Source organism: Candoia aspera, chromosome 4 (genome assembly GCF_035149785.1).
Source record: "Candoia aspera isolate rCanAsp1 chromosome 4, rCanAsp1.hap2, whole genome shotgun sequence".
NCBI lineage: Eukaryota > Metazoa > Chordata > Lepidosauria > Squamata > Boidae > Candoia > Candoia aspera.
In genome coordinates this window covers 44,622,688-44,643,022 of record NC_086156.1, presented here as the reverse complement: position 1 = coordinate 44,643,022, position 20,335 = coordinate 44,622,688, and the positions used below count along the sequence as shown (strand labels likewise).

Below are 20,335 nucleotides of genomic sequence, written 5' to 3'. Positions count from 1 at the left end.
GACTGCAAGACAGCAGTCTCTGGTGGATTTAGAGCTCTGGGAGACAAGGGAACAGCCTTCATGCTCAAACAGCAGTCGGGGCCCTTGACAGGACACTAAGTTTGCATACTTCCTTTTCTAATCACTTTTGGAAATTGCTTGTTAACTGCTTTTCAGCTATTAGGATCAACAAGTTTTACAGCACTAGGTGAGTTTCCTTCAATCCTTACTGAAAGAAGTTTTAAATACAAGTTTAAGGACTTAAAAACAATTTTTTTTGAATAAACAGCAAAAGGGTGATTAAAACTTTGACCTTAGAAAGTTACAAATGGACTAATGGTCCAGATAAATTTGAAATAAGATTTTGGAATTAATTTTAAAGAATCCCTGTGGGAAAATGCTTTTGTTTTGAATTCTTTAAAAAACTGCAATAAGATAAAACTTTAAAAATTGGGCACTAGAGGGAACTAGAAGGAACTAAAAATTACAATTAAAGGAGAAGAACACTCAAACTCAACCTACACATAGAGAATGAAGCAAAACAATTTAACATTAGACGTATTGAAGGATATTTTTCAAAAATGGAGCCAGACGTTAATTTTAAGAGTGTCTGCCTCTATAGATAAACTGGGTTTTAAAAGATGTTATGGAAGAAGAACAAGTTTTACCTGACAAGGTTGAGACTGATTTGAAAGTGGATTTAAAAATGATAGGCTACAAGAATGTCATGGAAAAAGATGTTACACTGGAAATGTAACATACAAAAGAAAATGGCTGATGTCTTAATAATTAAAAGGGATATACAAATAACAAACCAAGAGAGTGACCTGGATAATTTTCCTATGTTGGATTTACAAGAGAGGCTTATTAAAGCTTTAGAGACTTCTGTGAGAAGAGACAAAGAAAAAATGAAAAGAAATCTGGTTCTAGGACATTATTTGAAATAACTAAAGATCAAGATCTTTAGAAGTAAAAGGAAGGAATATAAAGTTGGTTTATTTGATCAAGGTTAAAGAGATATGTTGTTAACTCTGATAGCCCTTAATGGACTTTTGCTGACATTAGGACTGAAATGATGAGGGTTTATGGATTTGTTTATTGGTAAGAGATGGGATATGGGAAGAACATATAATTTCTTGTATTTTAGGAGAAGGTGATAAGTTACTCAAATTGTTTATACTTGTGATGGAAGGGGAAGTCATTTCTTTATGTATTTCTTTTCTTTTTCTTTATTATATTCTTATTTTTTCTTTCTTTTCTATTTTTCTGTCTCTTTTCTTTTTTTCTTTTTTGCATCTTCTATTTTTTCTTTTTCTTTTCTTTTTTTAGTTTCTATTAGTTTCTATTAGTTCATATTAATTGTAATTTTTAATGAAATTGCTATAAAAATTACAATTTAGAAGCAATTATAAGAGACCATTAAGCTGATATCCAGCCTCTGTTGCTTCTTCTAGTAAAGAAAAATTTCCTAACACTTCATTAGAATCTACCTGTCCAGGACTAAACCTTGTAATTTCCATTTGAGAGGAACCACTGACAAACATTCCTTCCTTCTAGCCAAATATGGATTGACTAAAGAATTTTTCCATCAGATTCATTCTTAACTAATCAATCGCATAGGGTCATTTCTCATATACTTCAATGCTATTAAGATATATTAGGACCATGCCATTCCCTCAGTCTGTTAAGGAAGTTGTCCAATTAAGATTAGATAGGTTCAACAAGACTTGTTTTTGAATTGTATTAATCATTGCATAGTTTTCAAGGTAATCATAGATCATAGTTTTACTGCATTATCTTCTCTAGAATTGTCCTAGTTATTAAGGTCAAAACTTCAAATACGTTTGTAAAATATTCCATTTGCCTTGCTGGAATATGTTTATTTTGTGTTCAAGTAGTCTGTAAAATATAGCATATGGAAAAACTATTTCAGGATATTTTGAGAAACCTAATAGCTGGGCATCTATACACTTGGATTTATGAATCCCACAGAGCATGGATAGGAATATTAAAAATTTAGGAATGTAGCACGCTATAAATTTTCTTTTAGGCATTCACTGCAGAAGTTTTGTAAAGTGGACTCACGGCTTCTCCATCATGACCTTATGTGTTTATTTGTACTAATAGCATATTCACCCAAATATATTTCAGTTAAAAGTGGGGTTTCCTCCCACGCTATGGTTCGTGTCTACAGATGCTTGTTGAAAAGTTTCCAGCTCCTGGAGTAATGAAGGAACTATGCAGTTTCAGGTTCAAAAAAGTGCTCCATTGTAATTTGTTTTACACCGTAAGTAGGAAAGTAATATTTTTCTATATGCATTATAAGTAGGAAAGTCAAATGATTTTAATAGCTTCACCATCTTCTGTTTAATGTATTAGCCAGTATTATTGCCAAAAGTCATGATAGTAATCCTTCTGAGATACTGAAGGAAATGTATGTTGGGTTTTGTTTACTAAATTTTAAGTTATCACTCACTGTTTTAAAAAGACATTTTTAATTTCCTCATGACATTTTTCCTTTAGTTTTGGCATTCCTGTAATATTTATTCCATTGCTATAGATGACAGAAGTGATTTTGTTAAAAAAAAAAACCAAAATCCCCATGACATAAAATGTTATTATTGTCACACTCATATCAATGAACCAGTATGTTCTCAGAATATTTGAATTTCACCTGATTCTAACCCTTTCCTATTTTCTACCATATGACCAAGCTCTTTATTCATACAAATAAAAGAAGAAAGTTTGCGAGCAAGAACAAAGGTTTATTCATCTTTAAAGTACAAAAAAACTTCACTAATGGATAAAAAATATTTCTATGAAAATATCTGTGGTTTTGAATTATAGTAATGTTTCCAATAAAGCAGAACTGATATGTGCCAAAATTCAACAGATTTTCCATGGAATTAAAACCACAACTTATTTTGCACTAATTTCTCATTGAATGTAAAGATTTCCCAGTCAAGAGAAATACATCTGTTTCACCTTGCTGGGAGTAGTACATACGGCTGGAAAAGGGAACACAGCAGAGCTCTTCAAAACCTTTTCACACATATGGAGCATCATGAATTCAAAGTTCAGCTTCTTCTCTTTTTAATTAGGACATGAGGCAGCAAGGCAGTTTTATTTAACATGTAGACCAAGGAATTTATGATAGAGTATCAACTTAGAGGTTGAATGTCCAACACGTTGCTGAGCTGTAGATCAGCAATGTTTGAAAGGGCACAGAATCCCAAACAACAATGTCGAGTGGGATAGAAAACCTTTCTTTCTTCTGGAAGGCTTCCTCTCCTTTGGATAATCTGTTGGGGCCACAGGGTAGGAAGGACTAAAGCAAGCGGGGGCAGAGAATGGATGTTATTTGCCTCTCTGATAATCTCTCTCTCCCTCTCCCCCCATCTATCCATCCAGCCCTCTTTTTTTCTCTTTTAATTTTTGTCAAACTATATGCTCCTCCCATGGGAGGAGATAGGTGGTGACAAATTTGATAGATAGATAGATAGATAGATAGATAGATAGATAGATAGATAGAATAAAATACGTGAGAAGGATAGATCTTACCAAGTTCTGAACTGATCTGATGAAAAAAGGCTTTTGAAATTAGGCTAGGGGGGTTGGGTTCATGAAATTGCCCATCCTGGTTCTAGCAAACAACAGGGCATCATCAAAAATATGCACATGATCAGAGCTCCATTGATTTAACTAAGCTGGATAGAGAAGTACCAGGGATGATGAGCTTGCGTCTAAGAAATCCAGATTAAAATTCCTACTAAGAAAACACTTGGTGGCCTTGCATCTTATCACCTCTGCTCATCTAAATTGTCTTCTTGCAGTTAACATTATGAAGAAAAGCGTTAATAATATTATACATAGAATAGGTACAATGATGCTAGGTAGTCTTCCCCAGAGCTAGAATCCTCCAGATGTGTTGGAAATTCAATTCATATTATCCCTAGACAACATGGCCTCAGGATGGGGAAAGCCATTTTACAGAATGGCTGTTGGGGATGACTAGTTAAAAACATATTTAGTCTTGAAGTTTAAAGATGTTAAATGGATTTTCTGGGCTGGAGAACTTTGAGTTTTTGCTTTTGAAGGTGTTTTATGATGTGTTCTTAAATAAAAAGCATACATACCATCTTTCTATGCAATTATATATCCAGAACTTTAAAAAGTGGAAGTGGACACTGCTGATCCTTCTATAGATTGTCCATATTCTTGATTCAGGTTTTCATACCTATTCAAGCAATACTCAAGCTCATGGACAAGGGATAAGCAACCTGTGATCCTCTTTGTTGTTTATTCATTCAGTTGCTTCCGACTCTTCGTGACTTCATGGACCAGCCCACGCCAGAGCTTCCTGTCGGTCGTCAACACCCCCAGCTCCCCCAGGGACAAGTCCGTCACCTCTAGAATATCATCCATCCACCTTGCCCTTGGCCCCTCTTCCTTTTGCCCTCCACTCTTCCTAGCATCAGCATCTTCTCCAGGGTGTCCTGTCTTCTCATTGTGTGGCCAAAGTATTTCAGTTTTGCCTTGAATATCATTCCCTCAAGTGAGCAGTCTGGCTTTATTTCCTGGAGGATGGACTGGTTTGATCTTCTGGCAGTCCATCTTCTGGCATCCTCTAGATTTTGTTAATGTCCATTCAGCTCCCAGAGCTCCAGCCAGCATGGCCAATGGTAATGGATAGGAGTCATTGATTAATGATATCTGAAGAACATGGGCATTTGCAGGATCTTGCTTCTTTTGGTAAAATGCTACCCTGCAAACTCTACCTCTTTTGTATATGTGGCATTACAATGCGCATACAAAGGAGTGGGCCTTGCATTGCAACAGTGTGGCATTCCTTTTGTCATTCCTTTCTGCCCCCTTTGCCTTTCCTATGGGTGCCTCAGCTGAAGATCCTTTTAGGGATTTGTCTTTGTTTAATTGGACATAAAAGTGATACATTTTGTGGGGGGTTTGGGACCCCACAAAATGTTGCTGTTTATTCGTTCAGTCGCTTCCGACTCTTCGTGACTTCATGGACCGGCCCGCGCCAGACCTTAGGCTATCATTAAAAAGACCAAATATTGCTTTTATAACTTAAATGAAACAGGGTTTTTTTTAAAAAAATGTTCAAACCATTTGATTTTAGGAAAAAAAGAGATTTTATTCAATGTATTTAATTCTAACAAAAAGCAGGACTAAAAAGAATTGGCTGCACTTAAACATTTAGCAGATACTGAAATTCTGCATGCATCTTAGAAAACAAAGCAAAAACATTTCTGCCAATTTAATTTTACTAAAGATAAATGTACAGTTGTCTGAAATACCATATTTTGTTTTGTTTTCCTTTTGAACAAAGTATATATTTAGGTGCTGTAAAGCAGTATCAAGTTTTATTCATTTTGTTATCCCTGCTAAATGTTCCTTGTTCAATCACATAACTCTTTCAATATTCACAAAGTAGATAAACTGAAACCATGGATGTACTATGGTATTTAAAAATGAAACAGAAATCTCATTGTATTATAATACAGTTCTGAGTAAATCTCTGTATTCCCAATATTCCATTGAGTGTAATAGGATTTATTAAGGTAATTGGGAACAGGGTTGTAACTTTAGTCTATCGGCAAAAAAACCAAAAAACCAATGAATTCTTATGGACTAGGAAGCTTACAACACAAATGTTGATCTTCAAAATGCCAGATATGTTCCCAAGATCTCTAAAATGCTACAAGGTTGCTTGTTGTTTAAAATCTACATTCATGCAAATATGAGTTGTGCAAACTTCCTCTCTCCAACAGAGAATTTAAAAACCTGTTTTACCTGAAGTGAAGAATTTGCATTTGGTTGCTTCCACCTCTTTCTGATTCCTAGCAAAGCTGGGAAAGCAGTTTATAACTTTCCACACTACGATGATACCACACATAAAGCATTACATTCTTCTTGAGTTTCAAATCTATTTTTATTTCCGCCACAACCACCATACCAGAACTGGAAGCACATATTCCGCTGTTTAGCGTAGTACCACTTCAGAGTGTAATATTCACACTCACCACTGTCCATGTTCACTGAGCAAGCATCTAGAAAAATAAAAATGCTTTGCAGTTAGTGACACAAGATCGGTCATGACAAACCTTGTTTCCAAGAATGAGAAAGTGGGAAATTTACGGAGAAGGGCTCATGCTGTACAAAAATGCATTATATGCGCAGTCATAAACTTAGCACCAGGCCTCGTCCATAAGTGGCGTGTAATTAGAAGAGTTGGGGCATAAAAACGATAGACTTTTTTAAAAGATTGGAAGCCTTATATGGACTTTTTGCTGAAAGAAGAAAAGACTGAACTGATGATTTATGGATTTGAGGATTAAAAAGGGTTAAAGAGGGGGAAGAGTAAGATGGCAATTACTCGACAGAAAGAAGGACAGAAGTCAAAATTCTATGTTTTCTTTCTTTCACTTTTTTTTCTTATTTCCTATCTTTTTTTTTCTTTTCATTTTTCATTTTTCATACTTTATACATTTCATTTTTAATACTTTTACTGTACTGTGAATACTTTTTGTATTGTAAATATAATACTTTCATACTTTTCTTATATTGTAAAATTCATGTTTGTGTGTGTGTGTGTTTGTGTGTGTGTGTGTGTGTGTCACTACCATCCTCTCTCCTGACAATGGGGAAATCCAGAGACAAGTTGTCAAGGACAACCTCCATTACTGGCAGAAGGGAATACTCTCTGGGTTCAGAAACGTCATAGGAACCATCACACTTGTTTCAAGCCTGGCAAGACATTTTGAGAGAGAGATTCTACATTTTCTCTGTCAAGCTCTCATTCAGGCTGCTGAAAATATATTGGTTTGAAATGTTATTACAAAGTAGAAGAGAATTATGCAGAACGTCTCCTGGGTGGTGTAGTATCCCTGTACTTATTTCATGTAGGGGTAGTCAAAGAATATGTCTGTGTGCTGTTCTGTTTTGTGTTGTATAGTCATCTCTCCAGTGGCATGCAGCTTTCTGGCCTTCCCACAGTTTAATTAGGTTTTCTGTCTAGGATAAGTTCTATCTCATTATGAATCAAAAGACTTTATATAGTCATTTGTTTTGATTGAAAAAAAAATCAAAACACTGCAGCATAAGGCATTAAAAAATGAATATCACCCTAAAAAGCTTTTTGCATGTTCAAAAATTCCTTCAAATACAAATTAGGAAAAGCTTCTTGCCATATTTGTTCTGTAGCGTTTCAAGAGGGGGTTCTTGCTGTCTTTGAGGCTGGCAATGATCTCAGCACTTCTCTCCAGTGTGTAAGTAACTTGTGGACTCCAAGTTGAGACTAGACTCTCCTTAGCGCAATTCCCAACCTAGTGGCTTCCAGATGTGGTTAACTACATCTCTCAGAATTCCGGCCAGCAAGATTCATGGCTATGACACCTGGACATTTCTCCAGTAATAGTCCCAACTGATCTAGACATCATGAAGTTAGGTCAAGGATGCGGTAGACAGTATGAGTAAATTCATCCCATACACTCCTTAACTTCTTCAGTGCCTAATTGTTTAATCACATTTTCTCTCCCAACTAAGATAAACGATATTGGAAGTTCATCACATAACAAGCTAGTAAGTATCCTGTTCCTCCAACTTTCATGGAATTTTGGTTAGATTAAGAAAAAGATAGGGATTTGGTCAATGCTAGTCATCCGAAATGAAACACAGTAATTTGGTTGAACAGAGTTCTTCCCTCTCCCTCCAAGGCAGCCTATAAAATGCAGCCTTTTCCATCACCTTTCTGTACGCCAGGATCCGACTAGTATGTTGTCACCCTATGTTTTCAGCTCTGTGTTTCTTTTCTGTTCTTTCCTCCTGCAATACATACTGTATGTTTATGTATATTGCTTGGTTTCATGATTTTTAAAGGTGTGGATTATGTATCCCTTGCACTACCTAGTACAGTGTTTCCATGCTGGCTGGAGAATTCTGGGAGTTGAAGTCCACACATCTTAAAGTTCCCAAGGCTGAGAAACACTGACCTAGTTTGATAGCCTATTCCCCAATATTTAGCTAACAATAAACTGGTCTAGTTTAGTCGATCAGTTCCAAAATTACATATTTAACTTAGTATTTCTCTTATCAGCTTTCCACCGTCTGATGCCTTACAAATGTATTTGACTACAGTCCCCATAATCCCAACTCTTTGGTCTTCCAAGCTGGATAGGAAAGGAATTATAGTCCATAATAGCAGAAGCTGCTTAATAAAATGCACAGAGGCATACAAAGCAATGAACTATTTCCATTTTTAAAAAATGGGTGCAAATCAAAATAATGTCTGCAAAAATTTAAAAACAAACAAATCAAGATGGACTATATATGCAACTTGAAAATTACTTAAGTGGAAATACTTGCTGACCAACTGACTACAGTATTCTCCAGAGATTTCAGATCAGTGTGAAAAGTAAGAATTTCAGTTTAAATGGAATGTCAGATGTAAATTTGATTTTTGTCAAAACATGCTAAGCTCCACTGAAATGACATATCCAATTATCTTACAGTGTGAAACATGCAAAAGAAAAAAGAGAGAGATGGTGGGGAGGAATAGGGCACATCTCTTCTATGGCTCAGCTCCTGGTGCCAGAGTTAACCCTGACCTCCCTTGATCAGAAAATACAACAAAAGTAATTCTCAATCTACTAAAAATTATAAATGGCTCTTTAGTTTTAGGAACTGAGCTGTAGGCTGTTTTCTCAAAAACCTCTCCCATCATCTGTAAGCGCACATATGGCAGGCAATGCATCTTGAATATACTCCATGATCTCTCATTGACCCACATTATGTAATGATAGATATCAATATTTCCACATGTTTAGGAAGTGTTTATGAAATCACCCAGTTGGCAATTTTCAGTATCTTTATTTACATACTGTGTACATGCATCCACATCTACATACCCATTGCTCTTTGTACTTTCTCAAAATGTTCTTCAGTCTCTGTTCCCTTCCCATTTGGAATACGGACACTGGTGAAGTACTTATTTTCCATCTGACCATACTGTTCTTCTATTGGTCCTTGGGTGGTCTCTAAAATTTTGTCTTGCATGTTTTTCCTGGATAATTCTGAGGGTTGCAATAAATCACTGTGTTTCAATTCAGGGAACAGAATTCTATAAAGAGAAAAGGGGGAAAGGAATAATACTTTGGATACAAGATATTGGAAATAATGCCCAAGGATTCCTTAATTCAAATTGTTATATTGTTATCCAGTTTAGGCCTTCCTGATCAGCTAAAGCCAGTAGCAGTTATTATCCATTACTTCTCATGAAGAAGAGCTGATTTTTGTACCTGTCAGTCATCCCTACAACTTGCTGATAGGTGTCTCCTCGATCCAGGTTTTCACATTCTTCCTGGAGGTTTATAGGAGGATAAAGATTCAGTTCCCCTGGGGGTGGGGGGGAAGGAAAGGAAAGAATACCAAAACGTTGTTCAGAGCTGAATACTACAATAAATTACTCATTCATAAATGGAAAAACGCTGGTTGCATTTAAACAAATGTCCGCATGTTCATATTCTATAATTTGAGATCTGACAGTGAGTCATGCCATGCATCCCTCTGTCACGTGCATATACACCCTGTTAGATGTTTGCACATACTGTAGGTTTTGGTAAGAGGTTGCTGACATAAAGACAGAATGATTACTTATGTTCAAACTGGGAAACTGCCTTAATGTCAGTTGGAAAACCAGAATGTGACTGGATCCAAGCTTATTTTCCTAGTGTGCCACTGTAAGCATCTTTAACAAGCCATGTAGATGTCAAAATGACAAGTGCATCATGAGTTTTTTGAGTAAATGAACTAATTTGCTTCATTCACCTCATGACATCTAATGCAAGTGTGTAAGTCGCATTATTGTGATAATGATGTCATTGTCATGATCATGATAACACATGACATTTACACACACAGAAACACCCAACTGCCCATCCCCTGAATTTGCCATTTTACTCAAAGCAGAGTTCCCTAGTTTTGGACATAACAGAGAACTGGTTTAATGGATCAGCTGAAAAGATTCCACTGGAGAATACTGAGCAGAGGTGACGGTGACAAAAATAATTAATTCTTGCTGCTGTCATTTCCAACGAATAGATCATTAAATGGATTCTGGCCTTTGTTTTTCTGGACATGTTCCAAATTTACTGCCAGCATCACTCTAGTTGCTCTCTGACTCACTTTCTACTGCAAGAAAATTGAGATGTTAAGAAAATCAGCCTCACTGCATTCGGTTTAATGGAACTTACATCCAGATGACTAGATACTGGACTATAGAGTTGATTTGAGAACAAGCCACATTGAATTCACTTATTTATTTTTGAAGAAAGAAATCAAGGATTGTTTTGTGAGTATCCAGCAGATATATAAAACAATCCATCTGATGGATAGCTACTCACAACAAAATCCTTGATTTCTTTCTTCAAGAATGACCCCTGGGGCATGTAGAATGACAGTCAAACAACCTTACCCACATCCTCCAACAGTCCCATAAAAGGAATTAAAGTATATCTCATACCACTTACTTTTCAAAAGATTTAAGAAAGTCCGGCTAAACCTCAGAGCATATGGCAATTCAAGCTTATCAACTCTGCCCAGCTGTAGTAGGTGCTGCTCAACTGGAACGCTGGAGAGTTCAGTCATTTCTGTATCATCAGCTTGACTACCAAGGGCCAAGGTGAACATGGTGAATTTTTGGCATTTGGCTTCCAATGACATTTTTATGAGTTTCTCTCTGTCCCAGGAGCTTGTCTTACTTGCAAGTATTGTAAAAATGACCCTGTGTTTTCTTGGCCTGGGGGCTCCCAAAAACACATTATTAACGGTCCACTCTAGAGCATGACCCACAGCTGATGGACCTTCCAGCTGGTGAAGAGACTCCTGAATATGCATTTCCATCAGATTTTTAGTGCTGTATGTAGTCAAATCAAACTCTTCAGATACTGGGCTTGATAATCCAGTCCCTGAGAAATTTCGTGGAGCCTGTTGCACCAGGGCTACCCTTGCCCCTCTGTCTGACTCAACTGGCAGGGAAGCAATAGCAAAATAATCCAACATGCTGCTCACAAATTCCTTCATTGTTTCAAACGCCTCACTGCTGACATCCCGAGAGCCATCCATGATATAAGCGATATCCATGTTTATATTAATAGGAGGAGGATCCATTACTTCACATTGTGGAACAGGGTTACACTTATCTGTAGAAGAAGCACAAAGTAGTAGCCACTTCCCTGGAGTGACTAGAAGGCTGAATGTACAAAGGTAATATTTTGCTTGGCTTCTCTTTTACAAATGTTTCTTAACAAATGAATTTGAAGTTATCCACACAGAGAGACACACACAAGAAATGCTCTGGCTGTGAACTCTGGGAATTATAGCATTAGTAAATTTGAAGGGTATCTAGTTTGAGAAGGTAGTTTAGGATAGCCCTGATTAGAACTTTTTGCGTATTTTAAAAATTATCAAGTATCATCTCTCTGTGTGATGTATTCATTCATCAAAAAAACAAAATACAGTTTTTCCTCTTTTTTCTTATATGCTGAGAATATTCTGCACATTTGTTGGATGAATGTATTCATTTCATATGATTAAGAAATCTAATTGAATGAACAGTTCAACATTATACTAAAAACTAGCAGCCAGGGGCATCCATGGCTGCTAGTAGCAAGGGACATAATGGATATCAAAGTACTGCATAAAATAAAAGTAAAACAAGAGACCAAACAAAAACAATATTCTAAAATAAATAAAAGCATATCCAAATTGCACAAAATATTAATTATAAACCATCCTATTTAACTTAGTCATTATCTTCTGTCATAATTAACCATTTATAATATTTCCTTGAAAATATTTTAATCAATATATAAAAATCAAACAATGAATCGTGGTCAACAGGTAGAATACCTTCTCTACATAATAAATGTAGATTACACTAAGGTTATGGTAACCTTCCAATCCCAGACCCTACACATATATTGGGTTACAATTCCCATTTTTGCTAGGCATAGTTCCCCAGAAGGTTCTAATTCTGACCAATAGGTATGTCAGGATGCAGGTACAAAAGGCCAGGGATTGCATTGTGGCATTGTAACATACATTCTACCATTTTTTCATCATCACAGTTTGTACCAGATACCTATGATCTTAACATGACACCTTATTTTCCATGAATAAAGAAATATTTTCACCAGAGAATATCTGATGCTTGCTAGATGCATATACATACAGTATAAAGGAAGTGTGAATTCCAAAATTAAAAGACCTGTGCATGCGTGTGTTTATGAGACACACAGAGAAAATAGAGAGAATCAATGAGCTCACCATAGCAGAGAGAACAAAGGGAAACGTAATCCAATCTCTCTTCCTCCCTGGATTCCCAAACAAACAACTTAAATTGGCCAGTATCATCTGCCTAATTAAAGGAGAAGACAACACAGGAAGAAATGCATTGAAAATATTTTTTGAACTATTAGGTATTTTATATATATCTTGGTAGTGGAGGAAAGAAGTGCACAAAGACACCCCCCACCCTCCTCTGTGGAGTTCCATACAGCAGACAGGAACATCTACCATATCCTAATTCACTCCTAATCTTAACTTAAATGAACTAATCTGGATCCACTTCCATATTTTCACAGAGATGCCTTATGGTTCTCACTCTTTTGAAAGGGAAAGAGCCGATTCACTCAGTGCTATAGAAAAATAATAAGATCTTGTTCATGGAAAACATGATCAAAAGCAAATCAAGGTCACACCAGGCATTATTCATAAGAAAAAAAATCATGCTTTGCTAATACCCAAACAAAAATATTCCCTTCAGACCTGGCTGGATGTCTTTCAATATGGTCTGCTATTTTAAAGCCAGTTCAAATGCAATTAAGAATTTCCTTTACTGCTCTCAAGTTTACAACTTCTGAAACTAAACCAACAGGATTAAAAAGCTGGCATTAAATAAGAGTAAACTTCAGGGTTCTGTAAAGATAATTATTCCTTTGGAATGGGAGTCTAGCATGCAACTTCCCTTTCTAAGATGCATGTTACAACAATTAAAATGCAAGGGTAATCCTGGATATAATTGCTATTTTCTGCTATCCTCAGCATGCATTAGTTACCTCACTGAATCTGGCATGTTTCTGAAGAACACAAAAGTTCTTTGTACTTAGAGATAAAGGGGGAAAAAAACAGGTCAAGTACATTCTTACAAACAATTTCTGAGGTTCAAAGAGATTTTCTTCTCACTCATTTGCCCAAATCTTATAATCAGCAGGGGCGACTTTTTGTTTCAGAGTCTTTCTTTTACATACAAACACAAATGATCAAGTGGCAGTGAATTAAGCCTCACAATTACCAATCATCTATTTGAAATAAGAACCTACACAACACAGACTAAGTTTAACAACCCACTGTCCCAACATATAGCTATAGTTTAACTAATCTGCAAGGAACGGAGATTCTCTTTCAAAACACAGAACAGCTATTCAACCCTTTGTTGGCCTCCCAAACTCTCCTCAGATTCAGACAGCATTCCCAACAGTCCAAGATGATGGAAATTTCAGCCCAACATCATCAGGAAGGCCACTGTTCTCCATCCTTGCTTTAATTTTCTTCCAGAATGATTCTATACACCACATTACACTTTTGCTTTTCTCAGAGCAAGTGGCAAGAGGCTGAAGTTTTAATCAATAAATACATTCGAATTGTGATAATCTTCGGATTTCACTATTTGGATTTTGCTGTTGAAATTAAACCCTCACATTTGACATTCAAATTCATACATAAAATATGAATTTGCCTATCTGATTTTCATCAGCCAAAATGATATGTCGATTAATTCATTGGGAGTGGGGAACAATCTGCAGCAATACGGTTGTCCTGGCTTAATTCTATATAACCTTTCCCTGTCACAGATTTCCTGCAGGAAATATATCTGGCTTCAAGTAAGTGACAGTGGGCTCCTCCTGCTATTTGACATTTGAGAGGAGAGAGAGAGAGAGAGTTAGGTCTCAGAGACAAGATATAGGGTGTCAGAGAATGAATGAGGGTCTTGCCCACTTTGAGCTCTGGACTGTCACTGTTTCAGCTGTCTACTCTGTGAAATAAATGATTGCAATTACAACAAAAATTATTAAAAATCATAAATGGGTCAAATGTTGATGATGGTTAGTACAATATTCTTGCAGATCAAGAAAATATTTCTTGAGAGCCAACCCTTCAGAAGAAAATATTCTCTAAAAACAAATATCTGGAAAATATTTATAGATAATGGACAGGAGTCAGAATTCAGTTATAACTCTGATGGACACCTTTGAAAAATCATACCAAGTACATTTTAATTTAATCATTACACTGAATTCTTTAATTTGCAGGATGAGATAAGTGACCAGGGAAACACTGTGAACTATATTTGCTCCATAGTTTTAGCTAATTCTAAATTTGAATCACCATAACCCTGGTGAGATTATTTATTTATATAATTATTTGTCTGTCATACTTTTGCACTGCTGAATTGCAATCAACTTATAGCAACTTACAACAAAATAAAACAAAACCACCATATCAGTAAGTCAACATAAACAAGCTAAAATAAATCAAACACCAAATCAATCAATCAATCAATCACCTAGCAAATAAAAGCTTTTCCAGATGATGCTTAATCAATTGCCAAAGACCTTCTGGAAGGGTACGGTCTTCACATCCTTCCACTAGGCCATCACAAGGTGTCTAGCCTACCTCCTGGAGCAAGGCTGTTCTAGAGTATGAGTGACAAAATGTAAATTTGGCCCTCCAAATGGAGAAGGGATGAACAAATTATAAAAGGAGGAGTTTCAGAAAAGATTATGCAGTCATGGGAAAGAGAAAAGCATGAGAAACTCCTGCTATTCCTGACCTTGCCTATCTTGAAGGGGTGAAAGTACAGGAGCCATGATGGTAGAACAGTGTTTTCTGGCTCCCACCCCTTCATCTCATGAAAATGGGGGATCACAAGCAGCTTCTTCTGGAAGGATCTCCTCAGAGGACTCTTTAAAATCTATTTAATTAATTATATGTTAACTCTTTCTCATATCCTGATAATGTCTATTATTTGCCTATCCTGGTAATTATTATCCTTTACAATGTGATGGAAACAGTATGTCTATCAAGTAATAACTTTATTTCTAAGATACACATGTCTACATATTTGAGTGTTGTTTTGTTTTAAACAACAACCATCACAGCACACTCTGCCCTGGACTCAACGACATGGGCTTCGCTCTGTTCTCCTCCAGTGCAGAGAATATCTTCACCCTAGCATTCCAGTCTGTTATGCCCAAAACTGTCCTGTCTTTGATGAAAGAAAAATGATAGAGATTGACAACCTTTGGTTTGAGGGTCTCATGCAGTTCCCCCAGCACCTCTTTTGCTCCCAAAACAGCAGCCCTAGACAGTCTCAACAAAACACAGCGGTAAAATTGGTAATTTGGGCTGGCATAGTTTTTCCCAGAAGCTTATAGCACCCACTTTCTTCCCTAGCCCCCAAGACCTCCAAACAATTAGGCATTTTTTTTTTCAAAATAAGGTCCAGTATTGGCCCTGTATGCCTCAGTGTGGTTTAAGAAATTTCATGTTGTGTCTTGAAACTCCAAAAGCCTCCCCCCAAATAAAAAAGGAAAGTCTGATAAAATATGTTGGCCACATCCACTCCTGTGACATCATCACATTGCTAGTAACAGCTCTGTGGCCACTTTCCCTCATCAGCCTGCCAGTTATTTTTTCCTGTCAATGGCCTGCTTACCAAAAATGCTTTTCTGACATTCGGTACTTCACTGAAAGCAATGACTGCCGGGGTAATATCTAAAGCGCTGAATTCAAGCACAGCTGTATTGATGGAAGTGGCATCTTGTGATGGGCCAGCAGTAAGGAATACAGCAACTTTTCTAATGAGGGTCCCTGGACGATAACGTTTAAAAGCATTCCTGGCCACAAAGCGCATGGCCCTTCCGATATTCCGTTGGCCTGAAGATCTCTCCAAAGGAATTCTCAGTACTGCCTCCATAAGGAGATCTTTTCTCTGGAAGTCTGAGAACCGGATGAGGTACTTTATATTGGTGTTGTATGAAAGCACTGACACCCGAGCACCAGTTGGGCAATTGCTCCTGCTAATTTTCAAACCCTGCAGCAAAGACTTCATTATGTCTTTCATCCTTTCAAAGGAAACTGGAGTAACATCTTCAGACATGTCAAGAGCGAACACCACTTCAGTTGGGTAAACTGGACATTTGCTCTCGCCTAGTAATAAAAGTAAAAATGTATCAGAATGTTTCCAGAGCTTAGAGAGCACAACTTTTTTTCTTAAATAGAATCTAGTTCAAGTGACTTACCTATACAGCAAGCTAGATGGGATAAAAGAAAGTTGTTTAAATTCAAACTGCTATATCTGATTTGTCCTCATCTATAGAACGCCATAAATAAACATCACACAGAACTTGCTTTGAACATGCACTTTGTTTCAATATTCAGTGGAAAATTGGCTTCTGGCTTTGGATAAAGCACAGGAATAGCGCTAGCAGGAAAAAGTGATATCACAACAGTAGCATGCCTTTTTTAAGCCAAAGAGCAAAGCGTTCAAATTTAACTGAGCCATGAAATAGCTTTAAAAATATTGCTATTGTTTTGCTTCATTTATAAAATGTTAATCTAATTTAGGAAAATAAGCACATTTTGGGAATCAAATTTAATTCAAAAAGCTAACATTGTTTCTTTTAAAACAGGAACATTATATTTGTAAAGCCTTATACTTTCCTTCTTTTTTATCTCCATTGTGGCAATTCCCATGTATATTCATATCTACTATAACTAATGTGTAATTTTTTAAATATCATCAATGACTTATTCCCCTGCTGTGTTGCTATAGTTCTTCCTCTCTTGAAAGTAAACTCAAGAAATATGGAATATTTCTTCTAAATCTGTATGGTTGGGGATTAAATAACTTAATATAATCAAAGTGCACAAAAGTAAAATCAGTACCTTTCCAAGACCATCCATAAGTTTCTTAAACCTGATAGTAGGTTTAGTAGTAGTAGTAGAGAAGAGTGACCTGAAATTACTACTTACGGCAGTTTCCTCTTGTAAGGTTCACAAGTTCACAGGACTGCAAACAACGGGGAGAATAGTATGATTAACAGCATATCTCTGTGCGTATCTGCTCAGAAACCTACAGACTTACTTCAGCCTAAATGGATATAGGAAGCAGCCTACAGGTCTTGGTATTCTCTTCTTAGCTTTGAAATCAGCTAGAATTAGATATGGTTCCAAAGTTTTCATTTAGGCTGTCTGTCTATTCCACATATGGTCTGCTTAACTGGATAGTTTGCCTAATCAAGGAGAACTTCTGAAAATCAACTAAGGTCTTTAGCTAAGACCTTTTGAAACTCAATTAGGTCTTCAGCTAAGAAGACCCTTTCTGCTTAAGCATATTTTTTATAGTTAAAATTAATTTTGTATACAGACTGACTAATTTTGTATAGCAATGTGAAAGCCAACAATACATACCGTCATAGCAGTTGTGCCTTTTGGACCTTTGGGACCCTGGAGAAAAAAAAGGATATTTATAAAATCACATTAGATAGAGAGAGAGAGAGAGAGAGACATGAAGCAACATTAGATATTCTCAAACCAAATACTTTTGTCAAACCCAACAGTTCATTATGCCTCTATCCACATTCCATTTTCGATGGTATTATTTAACAAAGGGAAAACACAGACTTGGATTTTTTCTAGTATATTCTTTTATACACTTGTTGTGCATGTTATTTTCTTATTATTATTAAATTGAAATCCCATTAATCCTGGCAAATGTCTAAAGGATCTATTTGTCTTGCTGTTACCATTACACCTTTTCTGATTTAGAAATTATTTTGTTTTTCTCTTTTATTTCTTAATGCCTCTGGGGTAACATGATTTAGTGGAACATCAGGAATATATAGAAAGTATAGTCATTTTGTTAAATTTAAGCAAAGAAACCTGTCTTGTTTAAAAAACTTTAAATGGGTTGAAGGTTCACATAACATTACAGTTTAACTATAGTCTGTCAAATGTTGCCTTCCTTGGCACCACCTGGATTCATACCTCTATCTTTTGGACAGATGAAGGTTTTCCTAGTTTCCATCCCTCAGACCTGTCCTCCCACCCACACCTCCCAAATCAATCCCTCTCAGTTCCTTCCTCCTTCTGGAATACAAACTTGGAGATTTCCTGCATGCCTATGCTTTGATTGGCAGTTCCATCACCCAGTCATCACATACACCCATAATCATGTGCAATAATGTTCTCCTTATCGTTTAAGTAACAAGTTGCAATTAACAAAACTTCCCCCAAATGTGCAAACTTGTTTCGAAGTAATGTGGTGATACCTGAAAATTGTTTACTGCTGTACAATGTTTTTAATTCAGAAATGAAAAATCTGTTGTCTTCCAGATGTTACTGCCCCACAACTTTCAGCAACCCCAGTCAGCATAACTAATTATGAGAGCTCAGCAACATCTGGAAGACAAGTTCCCAACCTTGTTTTAGAAATTATTCAAGATTATTTTTTCTTCCCCCCAAAAGATATTTCAAATAAATTGGAGAATAATTTTAAATGCATGTGGAATCAGCTAATCTTGAATTCAATTTAACTTCCCCCTTTAGTTATATCCACATTGTACCACTGATGAAACAAACTTACTTAATTTGTTTATACATGTTCAATCGGCACTTGCTTGGACTACTGCAATATGCTCCACATTGGACTGCCTTTGAAGACTAGTCAGAAACTGCAGCTGGTCCAAAATGCAGTGGCTCATACATTGGTGAATCAGAGTTACCATAGTCATTTAACACTTGTTTTACAGTCGCTGTACTGGTTACCAATAGGTTTCTGGGTACAATTCAAAGTGCTCACTTTGACTTATAAAGCCCTACAGGGTTTAGCATATAAACATTTGCAGGACCACCTTCTCCACATACAGCCTGACTGATCTAGTGTGTACATCTCATCATCTTTCCAGGCCTGTGAGATGCAGGGGGCAAGGACCTGCAGGCAATGTTTTTTAGTTGCAGCCCCCATATTATGGAATAGCTTTCCTCTTGAAGTTAGGTTAACATCCTCACTGTTGACCTTCCAGAAACTACTTAAGACTGAGCAGTCCCAGAGGGAGTTTGGGAAGAAGTTGTCATCACTGCAATAATTTGCATTTCATCTCCATATTTGTTTCTTTATTGTTATTTTAAGCTGGTTTTATGTTTGATAATGTTTCACATTGTATGATATAAACTGGTAGGAATTGTTTTGGAGTCTAGTGGTATAGAAAATCAATCAACAAAATAAAATAAATTTAATTTGATAATGTACTTTGAGCTATGCTAATAGCTTAATATTCAGACACCAATATTAAGTTAACATTTATATTTACATTACCATTCTTCCAGGTGGCCCTTGACTGCCTCGATCACCCTTTGTCCCTAGTGATCCATCTCTGGCCTTAAACAAACACAAAGAACTCATTAATCCTCCAGTGACAAGGCAACCTGGCTTAATTTTCATTACAGAAATTGCCTGAATGACGTTTGTCAGTTATACATTAAATCAACTGGAGTCTTGTTTAAAATAGTTGAATCTAGGTATGATGACTGTAAGCAGCAGTGCCTTTGGCTAATCTAAGATGATAATCAAACAATGATTAAGTTAGATACTGCCATTGTGACACACATCTTACACACACACACACACACACACACACACGCACACTGAGTTCTACTTGGGAATACCTTTGAAGAGTCTTTAGAAACTGCAAATGTTCCAAAATACAGCACCAAGAATGCTGGTAGGGGTTCACATGCAGGACCATGTTATGATAGGATACTATTTTACATATCCTATAATGACACATTTATCAAGTTGATTATTACTAGTGTTTGCAATCATCTATAAAATCCTGAAGGGTTTAGGTCCAGGTTATTTTAGGGATGGCTTCCTCCTATATTGACTTGCCCTTATTTTAAGCTTTAAACCCAAACTAATGGAGACCTCCAGCTGATCTGAACAAGAAAAGACCTTCTCAATGGTTGTACTGTATCTAATTTGCGCAACTCCTTACCTTAATATGCCAGGTTGCTATTGACTTTAATAGCCTCTTGCCCTTTGGTGAAGACTTTATTGAGGAAGGCATTTGTCTCATCAGAAATGGAAATTTGTCTTTGATGCTTTATTTCAGTTGGTGTATCTGCTTGCTTTTATATATAAACTCTTATTTCCTTTAATTGTAATTGTTATTGTAATTGTAAGAGTGGTAGCACCTTCAAGATTAACCAATTT

The 20,335-nt window shown here is 36.5% G+C and overlaps 1 protein-coding gene across 1 annotated transcript in view; it reads right to left on the bottom strand.

Annotated features, from left to right (window-relative positions):
- Positions 1 to 5,108: 5,108 nt before the first annotated feature.
- The window catches only part of LOC134497938 (collagen alpha-6(VI) chain-like), a 71,293-nt gene continuing 56,066 nt past the window's right edge, over positions 5,109 to 20,335 (bottom strand). The window contains exons 30-39 of the mRNA XM_063303972.1: positions 19,439 to 19,501; positions 17,533 to 17,568; positions 17,095 to 17,131; positions 16,362 to 16,373; positions 15,776 to 16,269; positions 12,325 to 12,415; positions 10,527 to 11,198; positions 9,297 to 9,393; positions 8,907 to 9,118; positions 5,109 to 6,050 (exon numbers count right to left, since the gene is read on the bottom strand). Coding sequence (XP_063160042.1) covers positions 5,878 to 6,050; positions 8,907 to 9,118; positions 9,297 to 9,393; positions 10,527 to 11,198; positions 12,325 to 12,415; positions 15,776 to 16,269; positions 16,362 to 16,373; positions 17,095 to 17,131; positions 17,533 to 17,568; positions 19,439 to 19,501 — 1,887 coding nt within the window. The 3' untranslated portion in view covers positions 5,109 to 5,877. The remainder of the gene's footprint in view (positions 6,051 to 8,906; positions 9,119 to 9,296; positions 9,394 to 10,526; positions 11,199 to 12,324; positions 12,416 to 15,775; positions 16,270 to 16,361; positions 16,374 to 17,094; positions 17,132 to 17,532; positions 17,569 to 19,438; positions 19,502 to 20,335) is intronic.